Genomic DNA, 21,688 nt, shown 5'->3' on the forward strand with positions numbered 1-21,688 from the left:
TTTTCGAGTTAAGTTAATAATTAAGAGTTTTGTGCCGACCACCTTTATTCCGAACTGATAGATTTTACCCAACTCTGTGAAAAAGCTGCAATTAACATTTTGTATTTATTCGTACACAACAAAAAAACTCCAAAAACCTACCTTTACTGATAACGATTTCACCTCCATGACATCAAATTTCTGAACAACCTGTATCAATATGTAATGATGGTTGCAGGTGTGTCACGCTCACTTTTAAAATACCTTTTTTTTTAAAGTACAAAGCAGCGTCATGGAGCAGTGTTAGTCCTTTCAGGGCCTGTCAGCACAGCGGGACCCCGAGGCTACGTTCCAGGCAAAGTCTTCACTGCTGTCTGTTCAATGCAGACACAACAGCAGTCAGCCTCTGCAGAGTCACAATATACACATCGCATTTGGATGCGTGCGGGTTAGAAATGTGCCCAGGTGGATATTTGCATGCGTGTGTTGGTGTGTAAGCACCTACAGCTTGCGTGCAGGCGTGGGCTTTATGAGTGGATATTGTTTGTGGACACTTTGGAGTGTTTATGCGTTTAGGGGGGAATGCAAGCACCATTACGCAGAGGTAATTGGCAGGTTCTTTGTTTCAGCTCCCGTTTTTGTTTAGTTTTTTCTTCTTTAAGGATGTTCTCGTACCGCATTTCAAAGGAGTCACTCGTTAATCCCGAGATGAATAAGTAATGTTTACAGCAAACATTGTTGCCACCGTAAATGACTGTTTAAAGGCTTCTTTTATAACAGTGCAATTGACATTCTTCCCCTGAAAAACATCCTGGATAATTTAATCACACTGTAGATTAGGTTTATGTTATGGTCATCAGTTTTAATGATATCGGCTTTGTTTTTCAGAAATTAGATACATTTTTTTCAGCTGTTAGTTTTGTGGTTCATTTGACTGCGGTAGGCAGGAGTCGTCACACACATCAAATGTCAGAAAGCCAACGCGAAATCATTCAAACAAACAAGAAAACTTGCTGACACGTCCTCTGAACCTCAAGGTCGTGCGAATCGCCAGTGCCGCAGAGTGATGGGAATCGTGCGAGAGGTTCAAATTGATTCAAATGTCCTCCAGCAACAACAGCAACAGCTCGTGTTTGTTGTTGAAAGCAAAAGCACACCGTTGTTTTGTTTTTTGGGCTTTTTCTTCTTATCCAGTCAACTAAGTAAAGGATACGGGCTGAAATAAAAGGGAAGTGGATTGTTGTAGGCAGCGAGTTCCCAGTTCCCGCTGATCAAAGTTAAATGACTTGAATAAGAAAAGCAGCGCACACACGTTTCTGGGAAAATTAGCTGCTTTGCTCACAGGCATTGGGAGAAACGATGCAAACTTTGTTGAGGCAAATTACGAAGGCCGTCGGGTTGCTTCTGGCGATGGCGGCCAGAGATTCAGACCACTTTGTTCCAAAACTGTTTAAAGTCCCTTTTTTTAAGATTCGGTTAATTTTTTCGGTTAATTGCCCCCTTTTTTTTTCTTTTTTACTGTTTTTTTTTAACTTGAGTTTGTTTCTGAATAATCTAATGATGATTACTCATCCTCTGCACTGATGATCCCACCCAGGCTTTTGCTTCGCCCTCATTAAACATCATCTCTGCCGAGAAAGTTCATCGTGAAGAAAAACCAGAAGTTTGCTGCTCGCTGACAAAGCGAGCGAAAAGCGATGCCAAGCGAAGACGTGACATTACCTCTTGATCTTGGGCGGAGGGGTGCTGCAGCTGTGAAGGGCATTGACTGTCATCCTGGCCCTCTTTTTTTTTTTTTTTTTTTCTCCTTTTTTTTTGGCCGTTAGGCTGTTTGTCAAATGTGTGCACCAGCTTGAATCAGTGGCAATCAGGCTGACATGATGCGAACGGATCCGTGAGAGCATCTGCTGGCACAGCGGGCAGCGATATGTGATAAACGCTGATTTCACCCTCCATTGGATCGAGCTGGCGATGATAGCCACCTCTCCCCCGCTCATCCATCCTATTAAACCCTCATTATTCATTTACCTCCAGCCTCAACAGCCTGACATGCATGGAATGAGTGCAACTCGCAGCCCCACGCATGCACACAAAAAAAGAAATTGTGCTCATTTCATCTGTGGCGGTCAAGGACACGCTCGCCGCTATCTCACGTAGTCAGTATCATGACTTTCTTCTTCTTCTTTTATTTAAGGGTTGGAACAAAATTCTCTCATTTAGTGGTAAATACACACCCGCCCACGCGCTCAGACACACACAGTTTCCCTGCATAGTGCAGCAGTGCACTGGCAAGGAGCTTAATTCTATCAGGCTGCAAGCTGGACAGCCGTAATTACATTTGTGACACAAATCCTGCCTCTCAAATTGAGCGTTTTATTCCTGAGCGCCCCCCAACCCCCCCCCACCTCTCTATTTATAACCCCTTATTCCCCTTATTCCCCATAAATCCCACTTCCTCTCAGAAAGTCAATTTAGGACTTAAAAGGCAGCAACGCTCTGCTTACTTTTTTCCTCCTCCTTCGACTCCATTGCCGCTTCAGTTTCACTCCCAACACCCCCCCACCCTCCCACCCCCCTCCCGCTCTGCTTGGAAGCTTTGAAGCCTCTGAAATGACAAAAAATACATCTTAAGCAGTGAGTGCCATGATGCGAGAAAGTCATCCCTACAGAAGAGTTTCAGAAAGTGAAAACGCTGCTTGCAACCTGCCTGTAACTTCTTTGAAGAGTCACTGTTCTATTGTGATACATCACCTGGGTGGGTTAGTTGCTTTTAAGGGGTTGGAAGCAGCCGTCTTTTCAGCTGCCTTCTCGGTCATCTGTCCCGCAGTTTCCTGCCAGAGCCTGAATGTCACAAGCATCTTTGACTTTATTCTCAGTGACATTTACTCTTTTCTTCTTTTCCTTACAGCTCTGTGTTTCCTTAAATCTTCAGCATTTCCCCGCTACCACCTCCTCCTCCTCCTCCTCCCCCGCCTGCTCTCCGATCCCCTTGCTGAATCAGCTGTGGCCTTCATTGCACTCCTGCTCCTCCATCTAGCCCTTTCTTCCTCTCGAGTTGGAGGCCATACCCCGAGTACAGTATGATGGCAGTTCATTTATTCCCCCCTGTCTCTTGCTTATGCATGAGCCTGTCAGTTCCCATAGTACCGCTCCTCACCTGCGCCTGTACCGTTTCACCTCATTCATCGTTTCTTCTCCCCTTCTTTTATGTCGCTCATACGGGACTCCGACTTTCTCCCCGTTTCTGTCAAGCCTGTTTTTCACGCTCTCCTCTCCTCTTCCTTTACCTTTCACTCTACATTTCATATACAAGACTTCATATTTCTCTCTTTAACCGTTTCATTCCAAAGAGCTCTTATACGTCAACAGAAAAATGTGTGAGAGCTGATACTGATTGATCCACGTGTATATGTGAGACTTTTACATTTTCAGGCCTTGAGCTAGGCATAGTTCCTAGACGAGTTTATGCATGTGTATGTACGGTTATGCATAATAATGTGAGAAAGTTTTAGGAGGATGATCTTTAAGGTGATGCAATTTGGACTTTAAAATGTTTGTAAGAGCAGGATTTTTTTTCCTTCCATAAATAATGCCATGAATTTAAATTTTAGTCCACATTTTCCATCTTTCATTTGATGTATTCCGGCTTTTATTCTATCAGTCGCCATTGCTGCCGTGTCATTCCTTCAATCAATCTGTTTTCCCAACTAATTTTCTTATTTAGTCGCGCTGGGCTGGAGTCTATCCCAGCTGACATTGAGTAGGAGGCCGGGTACACCCTGCACAGTCAATCTATTATATATTCCGACTTTCGTTCTCATTTTTATGCTATAAATTAACTTATATCCCAGCTATTAAAATTTAATTCCGCAAATTACCATTCCTAGCATTCCTTCGATCCATCCATTTTTCTTAAACGCTTATTCAGTTTATACTTGTGGAGGGTTAGAGCCTATCCCAGCTGACATTTCATAAATGATGAATTTTATTTCGAGTAGATTCAGACTCTATGGCTTTTCATGGAAAATATTATTTCTTTCTATGTATTGTTAGTTTAAGTCTATACATTCTGAGTTTCATTACATATTTCCCAACTTTCATGCCATACAATGACGTTTTATTATGTGTTAGTTGATTTGAATGTTCTCCAGGATTTACATTTAGTCTCTGATATACATAAAAAGCCTAAAGCATACCCCAAAAAGGCATTTTTCTGGAAGTAAGTGTTAAGTAATGTTAAGTAGTGAGTAGTTACTGTGCTGTATATGGAGGAACCATAAGGTTACTGTGGTTGTTAGTTCAATAATCAGTGATTTTAGTATAATAAAAGCAAACTGAGCTTGATTATGTTTCCTGGTGATTCGTAGATAATGAGCTAATTAAGTGTCAACTCTTACAAAAGACCCATTTCTGTATTACCTAAATTATAACTCTGCCTGTAGAAGCAACAACACTAATGGATAAATTACCGTCTAAATCCTGGAATTTGCAGTCCCAGCCCCCGCACCAATTCTTACATAAACTGAAGTCAAATTAAATTGTAGCCAGCTCTGAGAGTTTAAAAAGTTTCATGCAGATGCTCTTTAAATAAGGAAATATTATTTGAGGAGATGGGTTCAAGTTTAATGTTTTGCAAGCGGTCGGTTAGCTTATCCTAAAAGCTTGATCTCAATAAAGTCTTTGTGTCAATTTAGCTGTGGCTGCGTGTCTAAATTTAAGCAAAACTCCATCCTGCATCCATCAGCCAGGCTTCTTTTATACTCTTCATTGGATTTCCTCCTCTGTTTTATGTGCTGGAATAGTGGAAAATGGTGAAGTTAGCTTTGGGATGAATTAGTCATGGCGGAGTGTCTTTCTGTCTCGCAGAGCCTTCAGATGGGGGAGCACTCGGCCCCACCCTGGGCCTCATGAAGTCCAGCTCCCTGGAGAGCCTGCAGACGGCCATGTCTGAGGCGAAGCAGAGTCACATCCAAGACCACGTGCCCTTTCATCGCCCACGGCCGCACATGGTCCGGGGGCGGGGATGCAACCAGAGTTTCCGCATCGCCATTGACAAGTCGTACGACGGACCTTCTGAAGACGGTAAGAGCCCAGGAGAAAAGCAGACATGTTGAACTGCTACTACCAAAATTTTTTTCGAAAAACAAGAAGCAGACACAACAAAACTTTCCACTGTAAGGAATGTTCCCTGTTAATGCACGACTGGGATTCCTTCCTAGACACTGTACCCATTTAAATGAGAGGCTACGCTGCCAGTGCACATCCTTTAAGCTTTATAACACACTGGCACTCAAAAAAGAGCCAGAGGCCTGCCAAGGTACAGTGCTTAGCCTAAGTACCTTAATGAAATGCTACATGATTTTATCCACTCAGCAATTTGGAAAGAACAACTTTATGTCTTACAGCAGCATATTTTTAATGCTGTAAATTGTGACCACACATACGTGTGGGATGAGGGATGTGTGCGATTAACATATGAGGAAATTAAATCCTGGAGTGTGGACAAAAGTTATGATTTGAGGGTTTTTTTTAGGCACACAGTCAACGCTGCAAAAGATAAAACTAAAAAAAAACCAAAAAAAACTCAAATCTGTGTTCCTGGTATCTTGCTACACCTGAGGGGCTTGCATAAGAACAAAGGCTGCCTGTAATGCTCGGAGCTATATCTATGAGTACATATTCAATCGTTGTCTGCATCTACTCTGACCTCTGCCCTCCAACCTATCCTATCCGTGGGAATTGTTTTCCCTCATCAGACGACGACATGTCAGAGCACAGCTCCGGCCACGAAACGCCCGCCAGCAGCTCGTCTCGCCAGGATCTGGATGCAGACGATGGAAAGAAGAAGAAGAAGAAGGATGAAAGGAAGAAGAAGGAGAAGAAGACCAAAGGGAGGAAGAAGTCACTGGATTCTGTGGAGGACACAGAGAAGAAGACCAAAAAGAAAGGATTTGGAATCTTAAGGTAAGGAGATCTTCAGGTCCTAATACTTAACATCCCGAATTGATGTTTAACTAGTTTGTAACTTGTTGGCTTCCCCAGTTGAAAGCTCCCGTCATCAACAAAATGACTTGACATGGACTTTCTGACAAATGAAGATGTAAACATTAGTTAAATATGTACGTGAGCCCTGTTGCTGGTCGCTGGCTGACTGCAGATGGATTGAATAGCACTCACAAATTAACTTCTTTCCACTTGAGGCAATAGCTGACACTTTTCAACAAAACATTTTGTATTTCCGCAATTACAGTTCCTGAGTCAAATAAGGTGCTGACATTAGCTTTATCTCTTCATGCGTGTCCTGGCAGGAGTGAAGCATGTTAATTGGCACGGTGGTAATAAGTGTCCTATAAACGACTGATGGGAACATTAATGGATCCTAGAAGCACAAACCGAGCCGGTGTAATATGCTTTTATTCTGGTTTTCCAAGTTTAATTACATTTCTAAGTAATTAAACAGACATATTAATTTTTCATTTTTATTTTATTAACCTATTGCAATCAAATTGGGGAATGTGCTGCCTTTTGTATATACACTGTTCAAAAAATTAAAGGAACACTTTGAAAACATATCAGATCTCAATGAAACGAAGTCATGCTGGGTATCTGCACTGATGGATTGGGTAATGTGTCAGGAATGAAAGGATGCCACATTGTTTGATGGCAATGAAAACTATCAACCTACAGAGGGCTGAATTCAAAGACACGGCAAAACTCAAAGTGAAAAGATGATGCAGCAGACTAAGTTTCATTGCAATTTCTTTGCAGCAACTCAAAATAGTGCTCAGTAGTTTGTATGGCCTCCGCGTGCTTGTATGCGTGCCTGACAAGGGGCATGGTCCTAATGACACGGCAGATAGTGTACTGGGGGATCTCAGAGCTCCTGGACAGTCTGAGGTAGACTTTAGAAAAATGTGCTTGTGTGAATGGGTGAATGCACAAGTTGTGTAAAGCGCTTTGAGTGCTCAGAAGAGTAGAAAAGCGCTATATAAGAACCAGTCCATTTACCATTTAAGGTATGGTAAATATGTATTTGTATAGCGCTTTTCTAGTCCCTAAGGACCCCAAAGCGCTTTACACTATACACAATCATCCACACATTCACACACTGGTGATGGCAAGCTACAGTGTAGCCACAGCCACCCTGGGGCTGCCGGACACTGGCACAACCGGGCCCTCTGACCACCACCAGTAGGCAACGGGTGAAGTGTCTTGCCCAAGGACACAATGACCGAGACTGTCGGAGCCGGGGCTTGAACCGGCAACCTTCCGATTACAAGACGAACGCCCAACTCTTGAGCCACGATGGTGTCGGGTGGACACAAACATGTCCCAGAGATGTTCAGTTGACGTCTATACAGGTCTGTATCTCCCCAGACCATCACTGACACACCACCAAACAGGTTATTCTTACTGGCAGCTTTCACGTCTGTCACATGTGTTCAGGGTGAACCAGCACTCATCTGTGAAAAGCAGTCAGTCAGTGACCTTCCTATTCTGGTATTCTATGGAAAACACGGTGCTGGACAGCGAGCAAAGGGACCACTAGAGGACGTCAGGCTCTCAGGCCACTCTCATGAAGTCTGTTTCTGATTGTTTGGTCAGAAAAATTCACACGAGCATCCTGCTGAAGGTCATTTTGTAGCTCTGGCAGTGCTCGTCCTGTTCCTCCGTGCAAAAAGAAGCAGATACTAGTCCTGCTGATGGGCCTTTTACGGCCCTTTCCAGCGCTTACAGACTGTGCTGGGAGACAGAGCAAACCTTCTGACAATGGCACATATTGATGTGCCATGCTGGGGGAGTTGGACTATCTGTGCAACCTCTGTAGGGTCCTATGCATATGCTATATGCTCCTATGCTATAATAATAGTATTATCATTACAGCTTTAGCTGAAACAAAGCCATTTAAAAGGCTTTGCTTAGATTTCTTAAAATCAGATATTTTCTCATTTAAAAGAAAATTAACAGCTAGAACAAACCAGATAACGACTCCTAAAGCTCAAGCTATAGCGTCATCTGAAAGCGTCATTACTTATATTGTTCTCTTTAAATTGAGCTGATTTTCATCTGTATTATTTTCTACTAGTCTTTTATTTTTAGGTTTGCCTGCTGGTTAAAACCAGATGTGCATTTTGTAGCTGTGAGGGAAACAGACATCAGGTGCATCCCTGCTGTAAACAGAAGAATCGATGGACAGAAGCAGCACTATGTCCTACTTTTCTTGGTTAAGTTTCAACAAATTACCTCTGCGAGCACAGCAGGATTACGGGATCTTGGATATTGGATGTGAACACAACCTTCTCAGTAATGGAGGGTATCCATTATTTCTCAATCCAAGCAAAGTCGCACAGTAGCGACCCAAACCGCTCGTCACCTCCCTTATCAACATGTCCCCATCGTGATTTGCGGTGGTCCAATCCCACCAGCTGCAATCCTTATCTATTGGCAGTGACACGGTGTGGTCAGTGTATCACTACACTTCCAACACTTGAGATTCAATTAGGCTGTGACGAGAGATAGCGCGAGCTGAGCGTTGGCCTACAGATGGCAGATAAGAATCCAATCGGCCACAGTGTCAAGGGCAGTAATGGAGGAGATGTTCACACGTTGAGCCCGGTAGGGGAGAGTCGAGCCGGGGCTGGGAAGGGCAAGATGAAGGACACACTTGGAGGAGGTACATGCAAGAGCACATGTCAGCTTGTAGTTGAGTGTAAAGCTGAAATCCACTTCGCCTGGAGCTGGATTTACCCAGGAAAGACCGTTTTGTTACCTATTCTGCGCCACACACATTGTGTTTATATGAAGTTCCTAACATGTGCTGCACAAGGACTCCTCGTTTTTCTGTCTGTACTTCTGCATTTGGATCCTCGCTTCTCTCTTCCTGCCTTGTGTATACTCTCCTTGTCTCTTTGCCTTTACTTGCCAATTTCCACTCTGATTATGAATGGCTTATTTTTATTTCTCACAGTTCAAGTTCAGGTGTATCAGTAAAATGCATCTGTCATTGGGCTCACACATCTCACTATATCCACGCTCTTTTTCCCCCCCTCTTAATTTAACACAGTAGTCAGAAACAATCAAAACCAGCCTGCTGCTCGTCTCTTCCACAGACTTGGACTCCTCTTCTACCTCAACAATAGCCTGACTATTGTAAAAGCTTCCAGATTGTCGCGCCGCACACTCGCCCCTCTCTCTCGCGCTCTCCCTGGCCTTTATCCGTCCAGCTTGATTGTTATTGAACTTGAAATATGACTTAATTAGCTGGAGTATTGCACTGTTCAATCTGATTGCAGCTCTCAAATGTTATTTTACTCCAATGGCAGCATTAGGAAAAGGGCAAATTATAAACATGTGACCTCAATTTACCTCGGCAATGAAAGTGTGCACAACAACAGCTAGCACGACAAATGCTGGAAGCCGGCCCCGTCCTTCCAGTGGCCGTAAATATTTAATTTAGCTGCTGCATTGTTTGAAGAGCAAGTTGTTTTTGGCATTGGGTAGCAAACAGCTGGATATACGGTGACCTCTGGAAATCACATATTTGTTGTGGGAACATTTATTTTTTCTGAATTCATACATGATCCTCATTGTATTGTTTCATGGCCTTGCATTTAAAAGCCTAGACGTTGTTATTTTACATGAGTGCAGCAGTTCGCCTTAAGAAACGTGTTTGTTTAAGGTTAAAAAAAAAAATGTAATTACATCATTTGATAAAACGGTAAATATCCTTTTGGAAAAATCCATGTAGTGTTTATTTAATCTAAATGCACACGATGGTAAATCGGTCAGCCAAGCAGCAGCCTTTCCTGTTTAACCCATTAACACCTAGTGTATTATATTTGATACATACAGTTTTTGTGTGTTTTTGAGACGTCGACATCATCAGTGGGGTTTAGGGCAGGGATAGCTCAGTAGGTAGCTAGGTAGGTAGTAGATAGCTCCTTAACTCACCACATAATACTATCATGATAACGCATGATATCAAAATTAGTGTAACTTAGGATAGAAATGCACCTAAAAAAGTGAAAAACTGTAATTATGGATTCATTCACGTCATTGTGCTTTGAGTGTGTGTGTGTATTATTATTCAAATTTAATAGTCCAGTTATTCAATTAAGTAGGTGCTGATTTATTTCCCTCCTCTGTTTGCCAATCCCCCTGTGAATTTCTCTTTCCCCCCCCTAAAGGTTCATTAATTTCCATTCATTTTACTGTAGACTCATTCATTTGATAAGCACCACCGTAGGGAGTTGTAAAATAGTGACTCCGTTAAGTCAGATTGGCACGTGCATGTATATATTTCCACCAATTGCTGCGAAATTGGTGGAGCACATATTTTGTACCATTATTTGACAAAAAAATTGTCACGATTTAGCATACGGTGGTCACAATATCCAATTTTCTCTTTAAAGCTGTCATGGTAAGAGAAATTCAAGGTATTATTGTGATATTTAGAGTAAATCTGGGGGGGAAATACCAATTATGCTATTGGTTAATTTAATTTCTAACTTTATTCTTATACACTTATTGCATATTAGAAGTGCATGGCCCATGCAAGGTCTCTAACTGTGCAATAGCATACAAACAGAACAGTTACGCAGGTATTTTAGTAATTATTTGAGCATTATAGTTGCCACAGCAACAACAAAGTTTTTTTTGTGCCCGCTCTACAAGCCGGTTGTGATTTGATTTGAATCTCGGGGACTGCTGTGAAATCGACTTTGTAATGACATTGCTTCCTGATTTCTATTTCACTGTCAAATAGTCCAGACTGATTTGGATGTTTGCCAGGTTTTTTGATGGGGGGGGGGTTAAAACAGAACTCCCATCGAATTAAACAAAATGCCAAAAAAGACACACCGTCTTAAGGTTAAAGATGGAAGAGTGCGTTCTGCTTCCTGTATGTGTCCCTCCTGTTCTGGGCTCAGATGCGGTTTCTCCTCTTTTTCATCACCGTGCTCACAAAGCCCCATTCGCTTCTTGTCTCCCTGATTGCTAAATAAGCCAAGACAAACGGCAGTGCCCTTCAGACCTTCCTCAGTAGCGCTTGACTGCTTGTCTTGTCTGTATTCAGCAGACGGCACTGAAGTCTTTGCCCAGGACGTAGCCTCGGGGGCCGTGCTGCTGACAGACCGCGGAAAGACTAACACTAGGCTGCTCTTATGTTTTCTCTCAACGTCGCCGCCATATCTGCAGAACAAGACAGGTTAGCCTGGTCAGGAGTTTCAGATGTCCTTATCAGAAAAAGGATATTTATCTTCCACTTTTGGACTGTAATAAAACCTTTGCCTACAATATTATTTTATCTCAAAGTAAAAGCTAGAGCTCCCTCCTCACCATTCCCCAAAGTGATATTTTTACAAGTTTCTCAGCCTTGGAAAGTTGCTGAGGGCGTTTGTTCTTGTGTGTACAGCTTGAACTGCTTGAGCTCAGACCCGGTCTTGTTTTCATGAAGGATTAGACATGTTATGGTTTTATCCAGCACGACTTAATCAGGAGGTCAGGGTTGTGTGCAACGCTCCCCGTTTCACTCCCAAGTGACATTCGGTCTGCACTGAAATGTGGATTTGTGTTTCTACACAGATTCATGCAACTCCATCAGCTTGAGCGTTCATCACACCAGTCACCGGGTGTGTCATTGCTCAACTCCGCTGCCGGCCCTGCTGGGCACTGACACACGCCGCCTGTTTCGTGTCCCGTCAGTCACTCAGTCAGGATCAATGTGGAGCTGTCGCTATCAGCACGTCTCCTGCCGCCACCGCACGCAAACACCCCTCAACCTATATAAGGGACATGAAAGTCGACGCTCTGATCTGCTGTTTACAAATCCCACGTACGGCATCGTACAGTATATCCTCTCCCCCGCTCGTCTGTTTGCGGCGCAGAAGAAATCCGACAGTGACGCAAGCCAATTAGCTCCGTCCGTTCCGCTCTCATCCTATCGCGGAGCAGCAGAATGTGCGGGGTGGAAAAGGTAGTCACTGGTGGGCTGTGCTCTGCAGAACCAAAGTCTCGGTGTCAAACTGAAGGAGCTCGACGCTTGATGATTTCTGATGGATTACTGCTCTTATAAGAGCGCCTGTCTTCCTCCTCCTTGTTCCTCGAGCCTTTGCTCTTCCAATTTTAGTTTCCCGATGAGCCTTTTCTCCTCAGATTGTCCTCGAACGTCCTTTCTTTGTTCCGTTTTGCTTCACTTAGCTATCTATGGTTGAGTATCTCTTTCCCAGTTCATTTCTCTCTGTCCTTGAGTGAACTATTGATTTAACTAAGCAACACTGGATAAAATTAGCTTTAGAGTCCTCCGTGGATTCACTCGAGTTTCTAATTTTCTATTATCAAGTGTGCTAATAACTAGTGCGAGGTCCAAGAAACTTCCTGCCAGTTAAACAGAGGCAGGGCGTGTTATTCCTTTACTGTGACGTTTCTGTGGACTGTTATGTTTTTCCTGTTCCTGCTCTGGTATGAATGGTTGTCACTGCCCATCTGTTTATTTGAAAGAAACCAGGAAAGTAAGGCCGACCATCGGTGCGAAATTATAGTAATGTGGAGCCCTGAAACAGGCCACAACAGTGCCGCAGTGACTTTAAACACCAAGTGACCTTAAGATCAGCAGGAAGGGAAAGGAATCTTGAATAGGCTGTACTTGTCAGCCGTGTTGGTAGGCATATCAAAATCCCTCTGACATGTTTGTGTGGGTGCCTCATAGCAGTGACTCTAAGCTGTGATGGGGTAAATCGGAGGTGCATTACCTAATCCCACCGTTGGGTTAATGCACTGCAGGTGGATTTCTTTGATCCAGCATCTCATCTGGCATTTAAGGGCTGCTAGCTGCGCTGATACAGGAGTCTGCAAGACAGTATTTATTAATGTTAGTATTCCCTTTTGTAAAATATGCGTAAGGCCATATATTTTGCTCACAGGATATCTCTTGTGGATAAGCATTATCACTCCCTCTATTCATCTCTTTATCTTTCCATAAATAATGTATGCAAAACCACAAATCACTTTCTTTGCACACTTGACAGGCGTGGAACTCGCAGCTATCGCTTACTAATCAGGGCTGCCTTAAATACACGTTCCTAGGGAATGTAAAGCCTTGCAGAGTATATTCTCCCTGCTGTATACTTTGAGCAAAGGTTGGCTGAATTAAAATGAGAGAGTGCAACCGTGCATAGCTGAGAGCTCGCATTATTATTAAATCTTTTATTTAAACAGGTAATCTCATTGAAATCAGGGTGTCCTGTTTTTAAGGGAGACCTTTGCAAAGACAACATGAGAATGGACATTTTGAAATTTAGGAAAATCTTATTCAGGAGTGATGCTCATGCATAAAATCCTCAAATAAAATAAGAGAATGTAGTTTTCAAACTTTTGTAACTAATCCTATTTGTATGCAGCAAAGTATCTGAACCCAGTTGTAGAGTAAATAAGAGGTGCAGCTAGTGTTAGAACTTCCTGTGACTCGGCATCGTAAGTAGTATATTTAAATCTTAACAAGGCAGCAGAAGTAATTAGGTAATTTTTAATAAACAAACATCAAGCAGCACTGCTTCCTTATGTTTGTTTAAGAGGACCATCTCAAATTTTTATATAAGATACAGTGGTTGGTAGTAAAATGCAGCACCCTTTATGGAATAAAGAATATTCAAGGTGGAGGAGGAAGCATATGTATAAATAGCATTACCATCAAGAAAGCACTCAGATTTCTGGAGTGTGTTCCACATGGATCTTAAAAGTGAGTAAATAATTCTGAATTATTTATAATAATCAATAGTTTTTATTTTATGACCATGAAGATTTCAAAGGAGGCAGGATACTCTTAGGTCACCTGGTGAATAGCATTCCCTTATGTTTCTTTACCAGAGGCCAGAGAACAAGCATACTGTTGGTGAAGGTGAAATGCAGATGCTGGAAAGATGATGGGGTGATCGTGGCTCAAGAGTTGGGAGTTCGTCTTGTAATCGGTTCGAGCCCCGGCTTGGACAGTCTCAGTCGTTGTGTCCTTGGGCAAGACACTTCACCTACCGCCTACTGGTGGTGGTCAGAGGGCCCGGTGGCGCCAGTGTCCGGCAGCCTCGCCTCTGTCAGTGCGCCCCAGGGTGGCTGTGGCTACAATGTCACCATCACCAGTGTGTGAATGTGTGCGTGAATGGGTGGATGACTGGTTGTGTAAAGCGCTTTGGGGTCCTTAGGGACTAGTAAAGCGCTATAAAAATACAGGCCATTTACCATTTACCATGATAGTACCTGAAATAACCATTTATTAAAGCCAAGGTATGCAGAAGAGCATCTCCACATTTGTGGATGCACAACACGTGCAACGACTACACCAGGTGTCACTCACAGCTAGACAGCTTCAGGCTGATATGAAGGCGACCATATTTCAATTTACCATTTGTTACAATCAAAGTATGCAGAAGAGCGTCTTTGCATCCAACCTTGAAGCAGGTGGGCTACAGCAGCAGAAGACCACACTGAATGTCACTCTTGTCAGCTAAGAATGGGAAACTCCAGTTCACACAGGCTCACCAAATCGTCTCAAACTGGTTTCTAGAACAGGCAGTGTGGTCACAAATGGCCTCGGCAGTCACCAGATCTCAATCCAATCACAGTCCAGGAACATGGTGGATGTGCAACCACAAATCTGTAGCAACTGTGTAATGACCAAAATCTGACGGAAAACCTTTGAAAACATCTTTGAGATCTATCAGGAAGATTCTGATGGAGTCTGTTAAGAGATATATTCTAAAACACTTCTTCAGCAGAGAATCAGAGAGGAGAAACACACAGAATTTCTTGCTAGCAAGGGCAGCCTAGAGTGAGACTCAGAGACTCGCACTGAGGACTTGCCCTGGTTCTTTATTTATACACTTCAGTGAGCGTTTGTTCCATACATTGAAATGTGGGGGTGTATGTGTGTGTGTCTGTGTGTGGGTGTGTGTGGCCAGAGTGTGACCCCATGAATGACTTCCCTAAACCATCTAAACAAAACCACTTAGACTGGAAACAGATATAACTACGTTAATCCTACCGTAAAACAATAAAACAAGGTACGAACTTTCTCATGCTCCTGGGATGTGGGGGTGAAAGCCAGAACACCCTGGAATGTTACAGACTTCCTAGGATGATACATGCATTCAATAAACACAAATGGTTACATGCAGTATTCTACCATATACAAAATTATATCATTAAAAGATTATACTGACTACTAAGTACAATTTTCCATTGACATTCCCTCCTGTTTGTCACGTATAGACTTTTAAGTAAGATATCAGTATGTAACATCTTGTTATACATTTTCTGTCACATCGTCATTAATCACACAAAGTCTTCATGTTCCAACAGGTCGGAGTCATTATCATCACTTGTCACGGCTATGTAATCAGCAACAGTGGAAAATATTATGCGGTTAATCAAGAGTTTTAAACATGGCAGTATACACGTTACAAAGACACAAAATAAAAGTAGAAATATCCCAACTCTGATGAGTAGTCTTTTTAGCACCTGTAACCAGGAGCTAATGTAAAGCCAAGAAAACCTGTCACTTGTATCGCTTACATAGTCCTGATTTTGGGCCTGCTTTGATTTGTCTCAAAGGCGTGCTGGGCATATGAGAGCAGACATAATAGTCTGTATTTGCCGATTCTGTCTTTGTCTTGTAAAGGTGAGCATCGTAGTCAAGGTAACCAGGAGGGTCCACCTTCCCATGGCTACGTACAGGTCCGTCACACCCTACTACTTGGTTACTCTAGAGTTGGCCAATGGCTGGAGGTTGAAGTGCGAGCAATTCCCTACGGGCGCCCAATCAGCACTTCCCCCTCGCCACTGAAGCAACCAAGTGAGGGTGAAACTTTCCTCTACTAGTTGATTTCTGTGGAGGAAGTGGAATCCTCTGGGACCTCAACCTTTTTGCAGTGGCTCTGATGTATCCAGGAGGGTCTCTCCGCTATTTTGCAGGCAGTTGGAGTGGTCAGAAGCACTTGAAATGGCCTCTATCAACCCCCATCACCTTGCTTTAGGCCTTCGTCCTGCGATAGGAATATTTATGACTCTTCTATTGTCCATCCTCTGCAGAAAAACCCCTCTGTGGAAAGGGTACTGGGTCCAGTTATCTTACTGCTGTTATGATCCCAGCAGTCTTCAGAGTGTCATCATATGCACAGTACAGTGACACAGCATTAGGTGATGTTCATAGGAAACTGCTGTCATCACCACCATAGCTTCTGGTTCATGTGCTTTTCACAGAATCATGATGTCATCCTCGGACTCCCCCTGTGCTGTCGATGGAGCTTGGCACGCTCCCCTCATCCTTCAGGTGCCCGTCTGTTGTCCAAAATCTCCTCTGTTGGCCTCTGGAAATCCCCCTTGGCACAGCTCTCATTCCAACGCAGTTTCGTGGTCCTTGCTGTGGCTCCAAAGTCTAATCTCATGATGGGCCCCAACCAGCTTGACCTTTGACCTCAACCACTGCCTGGGCTGTCAGCCATGCCTGGAATGGTTCTTGTTTATCACTGGGCCTCTGAAGATTTCTCAGGAGATGACTGCTGCACCTGTATTTCCTTGCTAGGAGGAAAAACTTCTATTTGGAGAGCATGTCAACAATCATCAAACCACATTCTTTAGTTCAGTGAACTTCACTTATAGGCCATCAAAACCTCATCTGAGCATGGATGCACCACTTGCATAGGTTTGATACCCGTTGAATGAACTGTTAATCACACAAATCGCTGCAAAAATCATTTAAAATATAGTTTAATATAGTTTAATGTTAATTCATTGTTCATGTTAATCCTGGACCCCTCCTCTTGACGCATGGACACTCCCATGAGTCAACTCATCAAAACCAGATTCCTGTCCTAAAGAAAAAGGTTAGCTAGATCACGTCCCAGGCAACATCAGGGCATCTCCTCCTCTGGAGCAGCACCACCCCGGACCTATAATCCTGCAATAAAAGATGTTAGTGTGTTTTGCATATTAAGTTTGCTTAAAAACTGGCTCCGCCAGGAGCCTGCATACATACCATAATGGCCTGGAAAACAAGATCTGGAAGTGAAATCAAACTTCACACTTGTAAACAATTATATCATAAGAGTAATAAAGTATTCAACATCAGCAAGACAAGTGTCATGTGCAGGTTTTCTCAAATCAGTAAACTACAATTATTACCATAATTTGCCTCAGACATGGATCATCCCATGTACTCAGTCAACATTAATGTAATCGGTGACTTCCCTTAAGCAAAGTCACTCCACTCATGTATCACTAGGAGCTCAAAAATGGCCAGTTAATGAGCTCCATGTTCAACTATTCCATAAACACTGCATCTCTTATTTGTTTTTCTCATGTCACTTGTCCGCTTCTGCTGAATCCTCTACATGTACTCTTAGAAAAACAAACATTAGCAACACACATTGACCATCCCGGTGGTCAGACGCAGGTCGACAGGTTCCAGAGGTGCTATAAAAGGACCATAAAGTTAACCATCCATAGCTGTGGAAAGAAGTGACACTAGTTTTCAACACAGGAAATTTCTCACGTGTCATTCACATTGTCAAAGTAACCTTCACATTTTCCCAAAAACACAGTGTAACAGCATCACCACTCATAACCTGTAAACACAGTTTTATTCACACATAAACCCAGAAATCCTGTAGTAGGAAAAAACATCAACCAGCTGTCCTGGTATAAATCACATGATCAATTCACATGAAGAACTGTAATGCTGTAGAAAAGAAAATGCAAATGTTAGCGCTGCGCAGATGTATACACTCTTTCTCACAGTTTCCTCTGTGAGCAACACAAGGTGGTGAATAACACCCCTGGTAGATGCACAGACACAGAAAGTGGCATTTAAAAGGTTAAATCGTCACGCAACCTCGAATGTTGTTGTCATCTTTCTGCTCCTGTAAAAGGAAACACACATAGATTCATCCACCCTTTTGGCCTGTCTAGGTGGAGGTTAACCTTGAGTAGTGGTCAAGCCTTGTCAGCTTTTACCAACCAGGTTTTTTTTTTTTTTCTTTCACTCATTCATTCATACATTCATTCTTTCTTTCTTTGCTAATAGTGGAATCGATCGTCGCATTACGTTTCCACTCTCAGCAAAATGACGTCATTTCAAAAAGAAAAAGAAGAACTTTAGATCGGATTACATCGCTGAATCCTTTTTAGGCAGGGACTCTCATTTTCTAATTGTCCCAAATAAGTGGCTTTCTCCTGAGCCCATTTTAATGTGGAGAAACTCACTTGTAACAATTTTCTCGACGACGTGTCATATAGCGCTTCTAATCATGCAGATCTGCTCAAACAGAGATTATCAAACAAAACTTTCAGTGCACTGTGAAAGTATCAAAATAAAAAGGCCTTGTTAAGTCATGACACAAGCTCCTCATCTCAGGAGGGTAAATCATACCATTAGCATGGTTTATCATCATACTAATTGGCAGGCTCAACTTCACAACAAAAGAAAAATCATCAGCTAGATTCACTCCAAACCAACCATCAGCTGCACAACACACAACATAACCCTAATATGTTATGAGTTTAATCCCCAAGTCTGTGCCTTTCACTCATTTGGGCCACAGATCCATATTATCCAGTTTTTCTTTTTTCCCGTCATCATAAAACGTGTGACATGTCATCAGCTATTTCACAAAAAATGTTTGTTCTTATTTATTCAGAGGTACAGTATCTAGGTACAGGATTCACTCACACATCAAAACAGGAAACTCAGTGTTTTAGAGTCTCCACTCTAACAAACTCCAACACATCTCATTCACTCGTGCTAAGATTCAGTCACCTTTCATTAATCTAAGAACGATCAACTAATTTGCATATCAGCTATTAACCCACTAAGATGACAGGACAACAGAAATGCATGTTCAAAATGTAATCACAAAAATAGAATTTCCCTCATACAGTAAATTATTTGTTCTGCATCAATCAAGCAGGAAGCATCTCCCAATTTACTATATTAACAACTAAATTTATTGTTTGATTTCTGGTTGGTCAAACCAGAATCCTTTTTTCCCACAAAAGTTAAACTGTTGTCCTGCAACCTAGAGAGTCAATTTTGCATTGGATAAATTCAGCATTTGATAACAAGTGTCTGTTAAATTCACACTATTTTAACACTGATAAGAGATAACAAGCTGATCTTCATTGCATGTGTGTTTGTGTTATTAGGCAGGTTTAATGCATGTCTGTGGAGCTGCATCTCCAGCAGAACATGTTCTTAAAACTGCCTTTCCTACACATTTCTCTGCGATTATTTAATCATTTTGTAACTAATGTGCTATGAGCCCATTGATCTTTGCATCACTTCTCGTCACACTAAGTGACTTGGACAAGATGGCAAACAGACTCACATGCTTAAAATGTTGTCTAATCTTCATGAGTTCTCTTGTGTTTGTGTTAGTAGGGTTAATGCATGTTTTGCTTGTGTGTGTGATTTTGTATGTTTCTTTTTGCAATGTTTCAGACTCTTTCACAATTTTCCCACTTAAGCAGTCAGTTTTCTTTTCCCCAGGTTTGCTAACCCAAATTTTGATTTCCCACTTTAAACACCAGCATTCTCACTTAACTCTCACTGTTGTCCTCTCCCACTTCAACAGTCCAATAGCAGGCAGTTCTCTTTCAGCTTTGTCCTGTGTTTCACTGTTTCTTCTTGCCATTTTCTCCAAAAGTGGCAAATGTCAAACTCCAACAGTCTCCTCAGTTCTCCTCAAATGTTCTTGTCACATGCACAGTGAATTTGCAGCTTGTTGGGAACACAGTACCATTCATCCAATCAGGCAGGATGATGGGTTTGCTCTTCTTCTCTGATGCTGTTTGTCCACACTGCTGCTGCTTGCTGGGACTCTTTGCTCGGGAGTCTTTGCTCAGGACTCTGCTGCTGTCTCTTTATCTGCCATGTTATTGCTCTTTGGAGCTGCATTCCTTGTCTTCAGGGAGGAGTGAGAGCTCGCTTGTGAGTTTGAGAGACACATGGTGCTGTAAATAAGTTAGCCAGAAACTTGGCCTGAATGTTTCTAATGATGTTAAACTATAACTTTCTTCCGACCGCTGCATGTGGAAAATTGATTCAGGTCTGCTTGTCACCTGAAAGTGACAAACTAAGACATTTTCATTATTATTATCACTGCTTAATCAACACACACAACTCTCTCTCTCTCTCTGTTTTTGTGAACAGTCCTTTCTTAAAAGCAGAAAATAAGATTGTAGTTGTTCTTGGCTGATCAACACAAAACCTTTTTCCTATGATTATTTTTCATCTACAATGTAAATTTTGTCTCTTTTTCACTCTTTTTTTTTTTTTTTTTTTTTTTTTTTTTAATAGCTGGTGACCTGCAGAATCACCGCTCTCACAATCAGATGCAATTACTTTTACACAGTGCACAAAAACACTGTGACGTCAGACACATTCACACTCACTTTTTTCATCTGCGTAAATAAATCATTTGGCCAATGGCATGTGCCATTGTGATCCATAAATATGATCACAAATTTATTGAATTATTTTTCAACCCACCAAAACAAATAAACAAAAACATGATGCTGATGCTATGAACACTCCACACACATGAGTCAAGATGCAGGAAAACTGCTCACGGAAACTCTTCACACTCCAGTTATCATAGTTATCATAGTTCTATTTCCCTCTCTTTGAAGAGTTCTTAGCCAGATCTCAATCTGATAATGTGTAGCTTGCTCATCAGCTCAGAAGAGACCACATCGCAACCTCACACAGTGGTTGCGTGCTTTGCCCCACAGTGGCAAAGACTTGCACTTTCATATTCAATTCAGCTTCTCCATCATGTAGTTTTCAGCTGTTTCATACAGGGTTCAGCATATTAGTTGTTTTCATAGGTGTGCTCTATATCTCAACAATGGCTCATATTAGGATGACAGTTTTTCAAACAGGTTAAGTGTCTCTATACACGTAATTAGTTAAAGTATTTACCTATTCTACTTCATATGTCATTGTACTGAATTTGAGCAACCCTAAGCTTAATGCAGATTACTTTCAACAATTATCCACCTCACATCATAACTGACTGAGGTGCCTCTTCATATTAATATTATTTCATCATTAATACCAATTTACAGGTTGTTATCCTTGCTATTATTAGTATGAATACATTAAAGATAAGTTGTAATTTAGACTTTTGTTTATTTTACTTTATTTCTCTTGTATTTATATCTATTCAGTCGGGTCTGTTTCCAACCCTTTTTAAACTACTTTAAACTACTTTGATCTCTAATTTTCACTTGGTGAGGGATTATTACATTCTTCCTAGTCTGAACTGCTCTCTTCACCTGAGCTGCTATCCTATTCTGAGTTACTGTCTTCTTTGTTTCTTACAGTCACGCACAAAATGTCCCTCTTTTCCACACCTCCAGCATGCAGTGCTAAAGCCACTGTTTGGTGTGTGTAGCTCTGCCTCTACCTCTTGCTCTTCCACTATGCATTTGTCCTGCTCCGGCTTGTTGTTTTTCTAAACATTTCTCATCAAGTGTTAATTTCGCTTGTTTATTCTCCATTTTCAAAGATTTTGCTGGGCCGTCGCTGGCACGCTTGACTTCAGAGTGGTTTACTGATACGGCCTTCGACTTCACCCTAACGGTGAAGCGGTATCAGTTTTATGAGATGAAACTCAACCGTTCTCCTTTGTCACCAGTACTTGAGCCTCAGCAAAGAAAACAA

At 42.1% G+C, this 21,688-nt stretch overlaps 1 protein-coding gene across 5 annotated transcripts in view; it reads left to right on the top strand.

Moving 5' to 3' along the window:
• pard3ba (par-3 family cell polarity regulator beta a) overlaps positions 1 to 21,688 on the top strand; it is a 225,201-nt gene that overhangs the window by 128,999 nt on the left and 74,514 nt on the right. For all 5 annotated transcript variants that reach the window (XM_085151856.1, XM_085151855.1, XM_085151854.1 and 2 more), the window contains 2 exons: positions 4,846 to 5,061; positions 5,736 to 5,943. In XM_085151856.1, the coding sequence (XP_085007982.1) occupies positions 4,846 to 5,061; positions 5,736 to 5,943 (424 nt within the window). The remainder of the gene's footprint in view (positions 1 to 4,845; positions 5,062 to 5,735; positions 5,944 to 21,688) is intronic.

This window comes from Neolamprologus multifasciatus, chromosome 23, assembly GCF_963576455.1.
Source record: "Neolamprologus multifasciatus chromosome 23, fNeoMul1.2, whole genome shotgun sequence".
NCBI lineage: Eukaryota > Metazoa > Chordata > Actinopteri > Cichliformes > Cichlidae > Neolamprologus > Neolamprologus multifasciatus.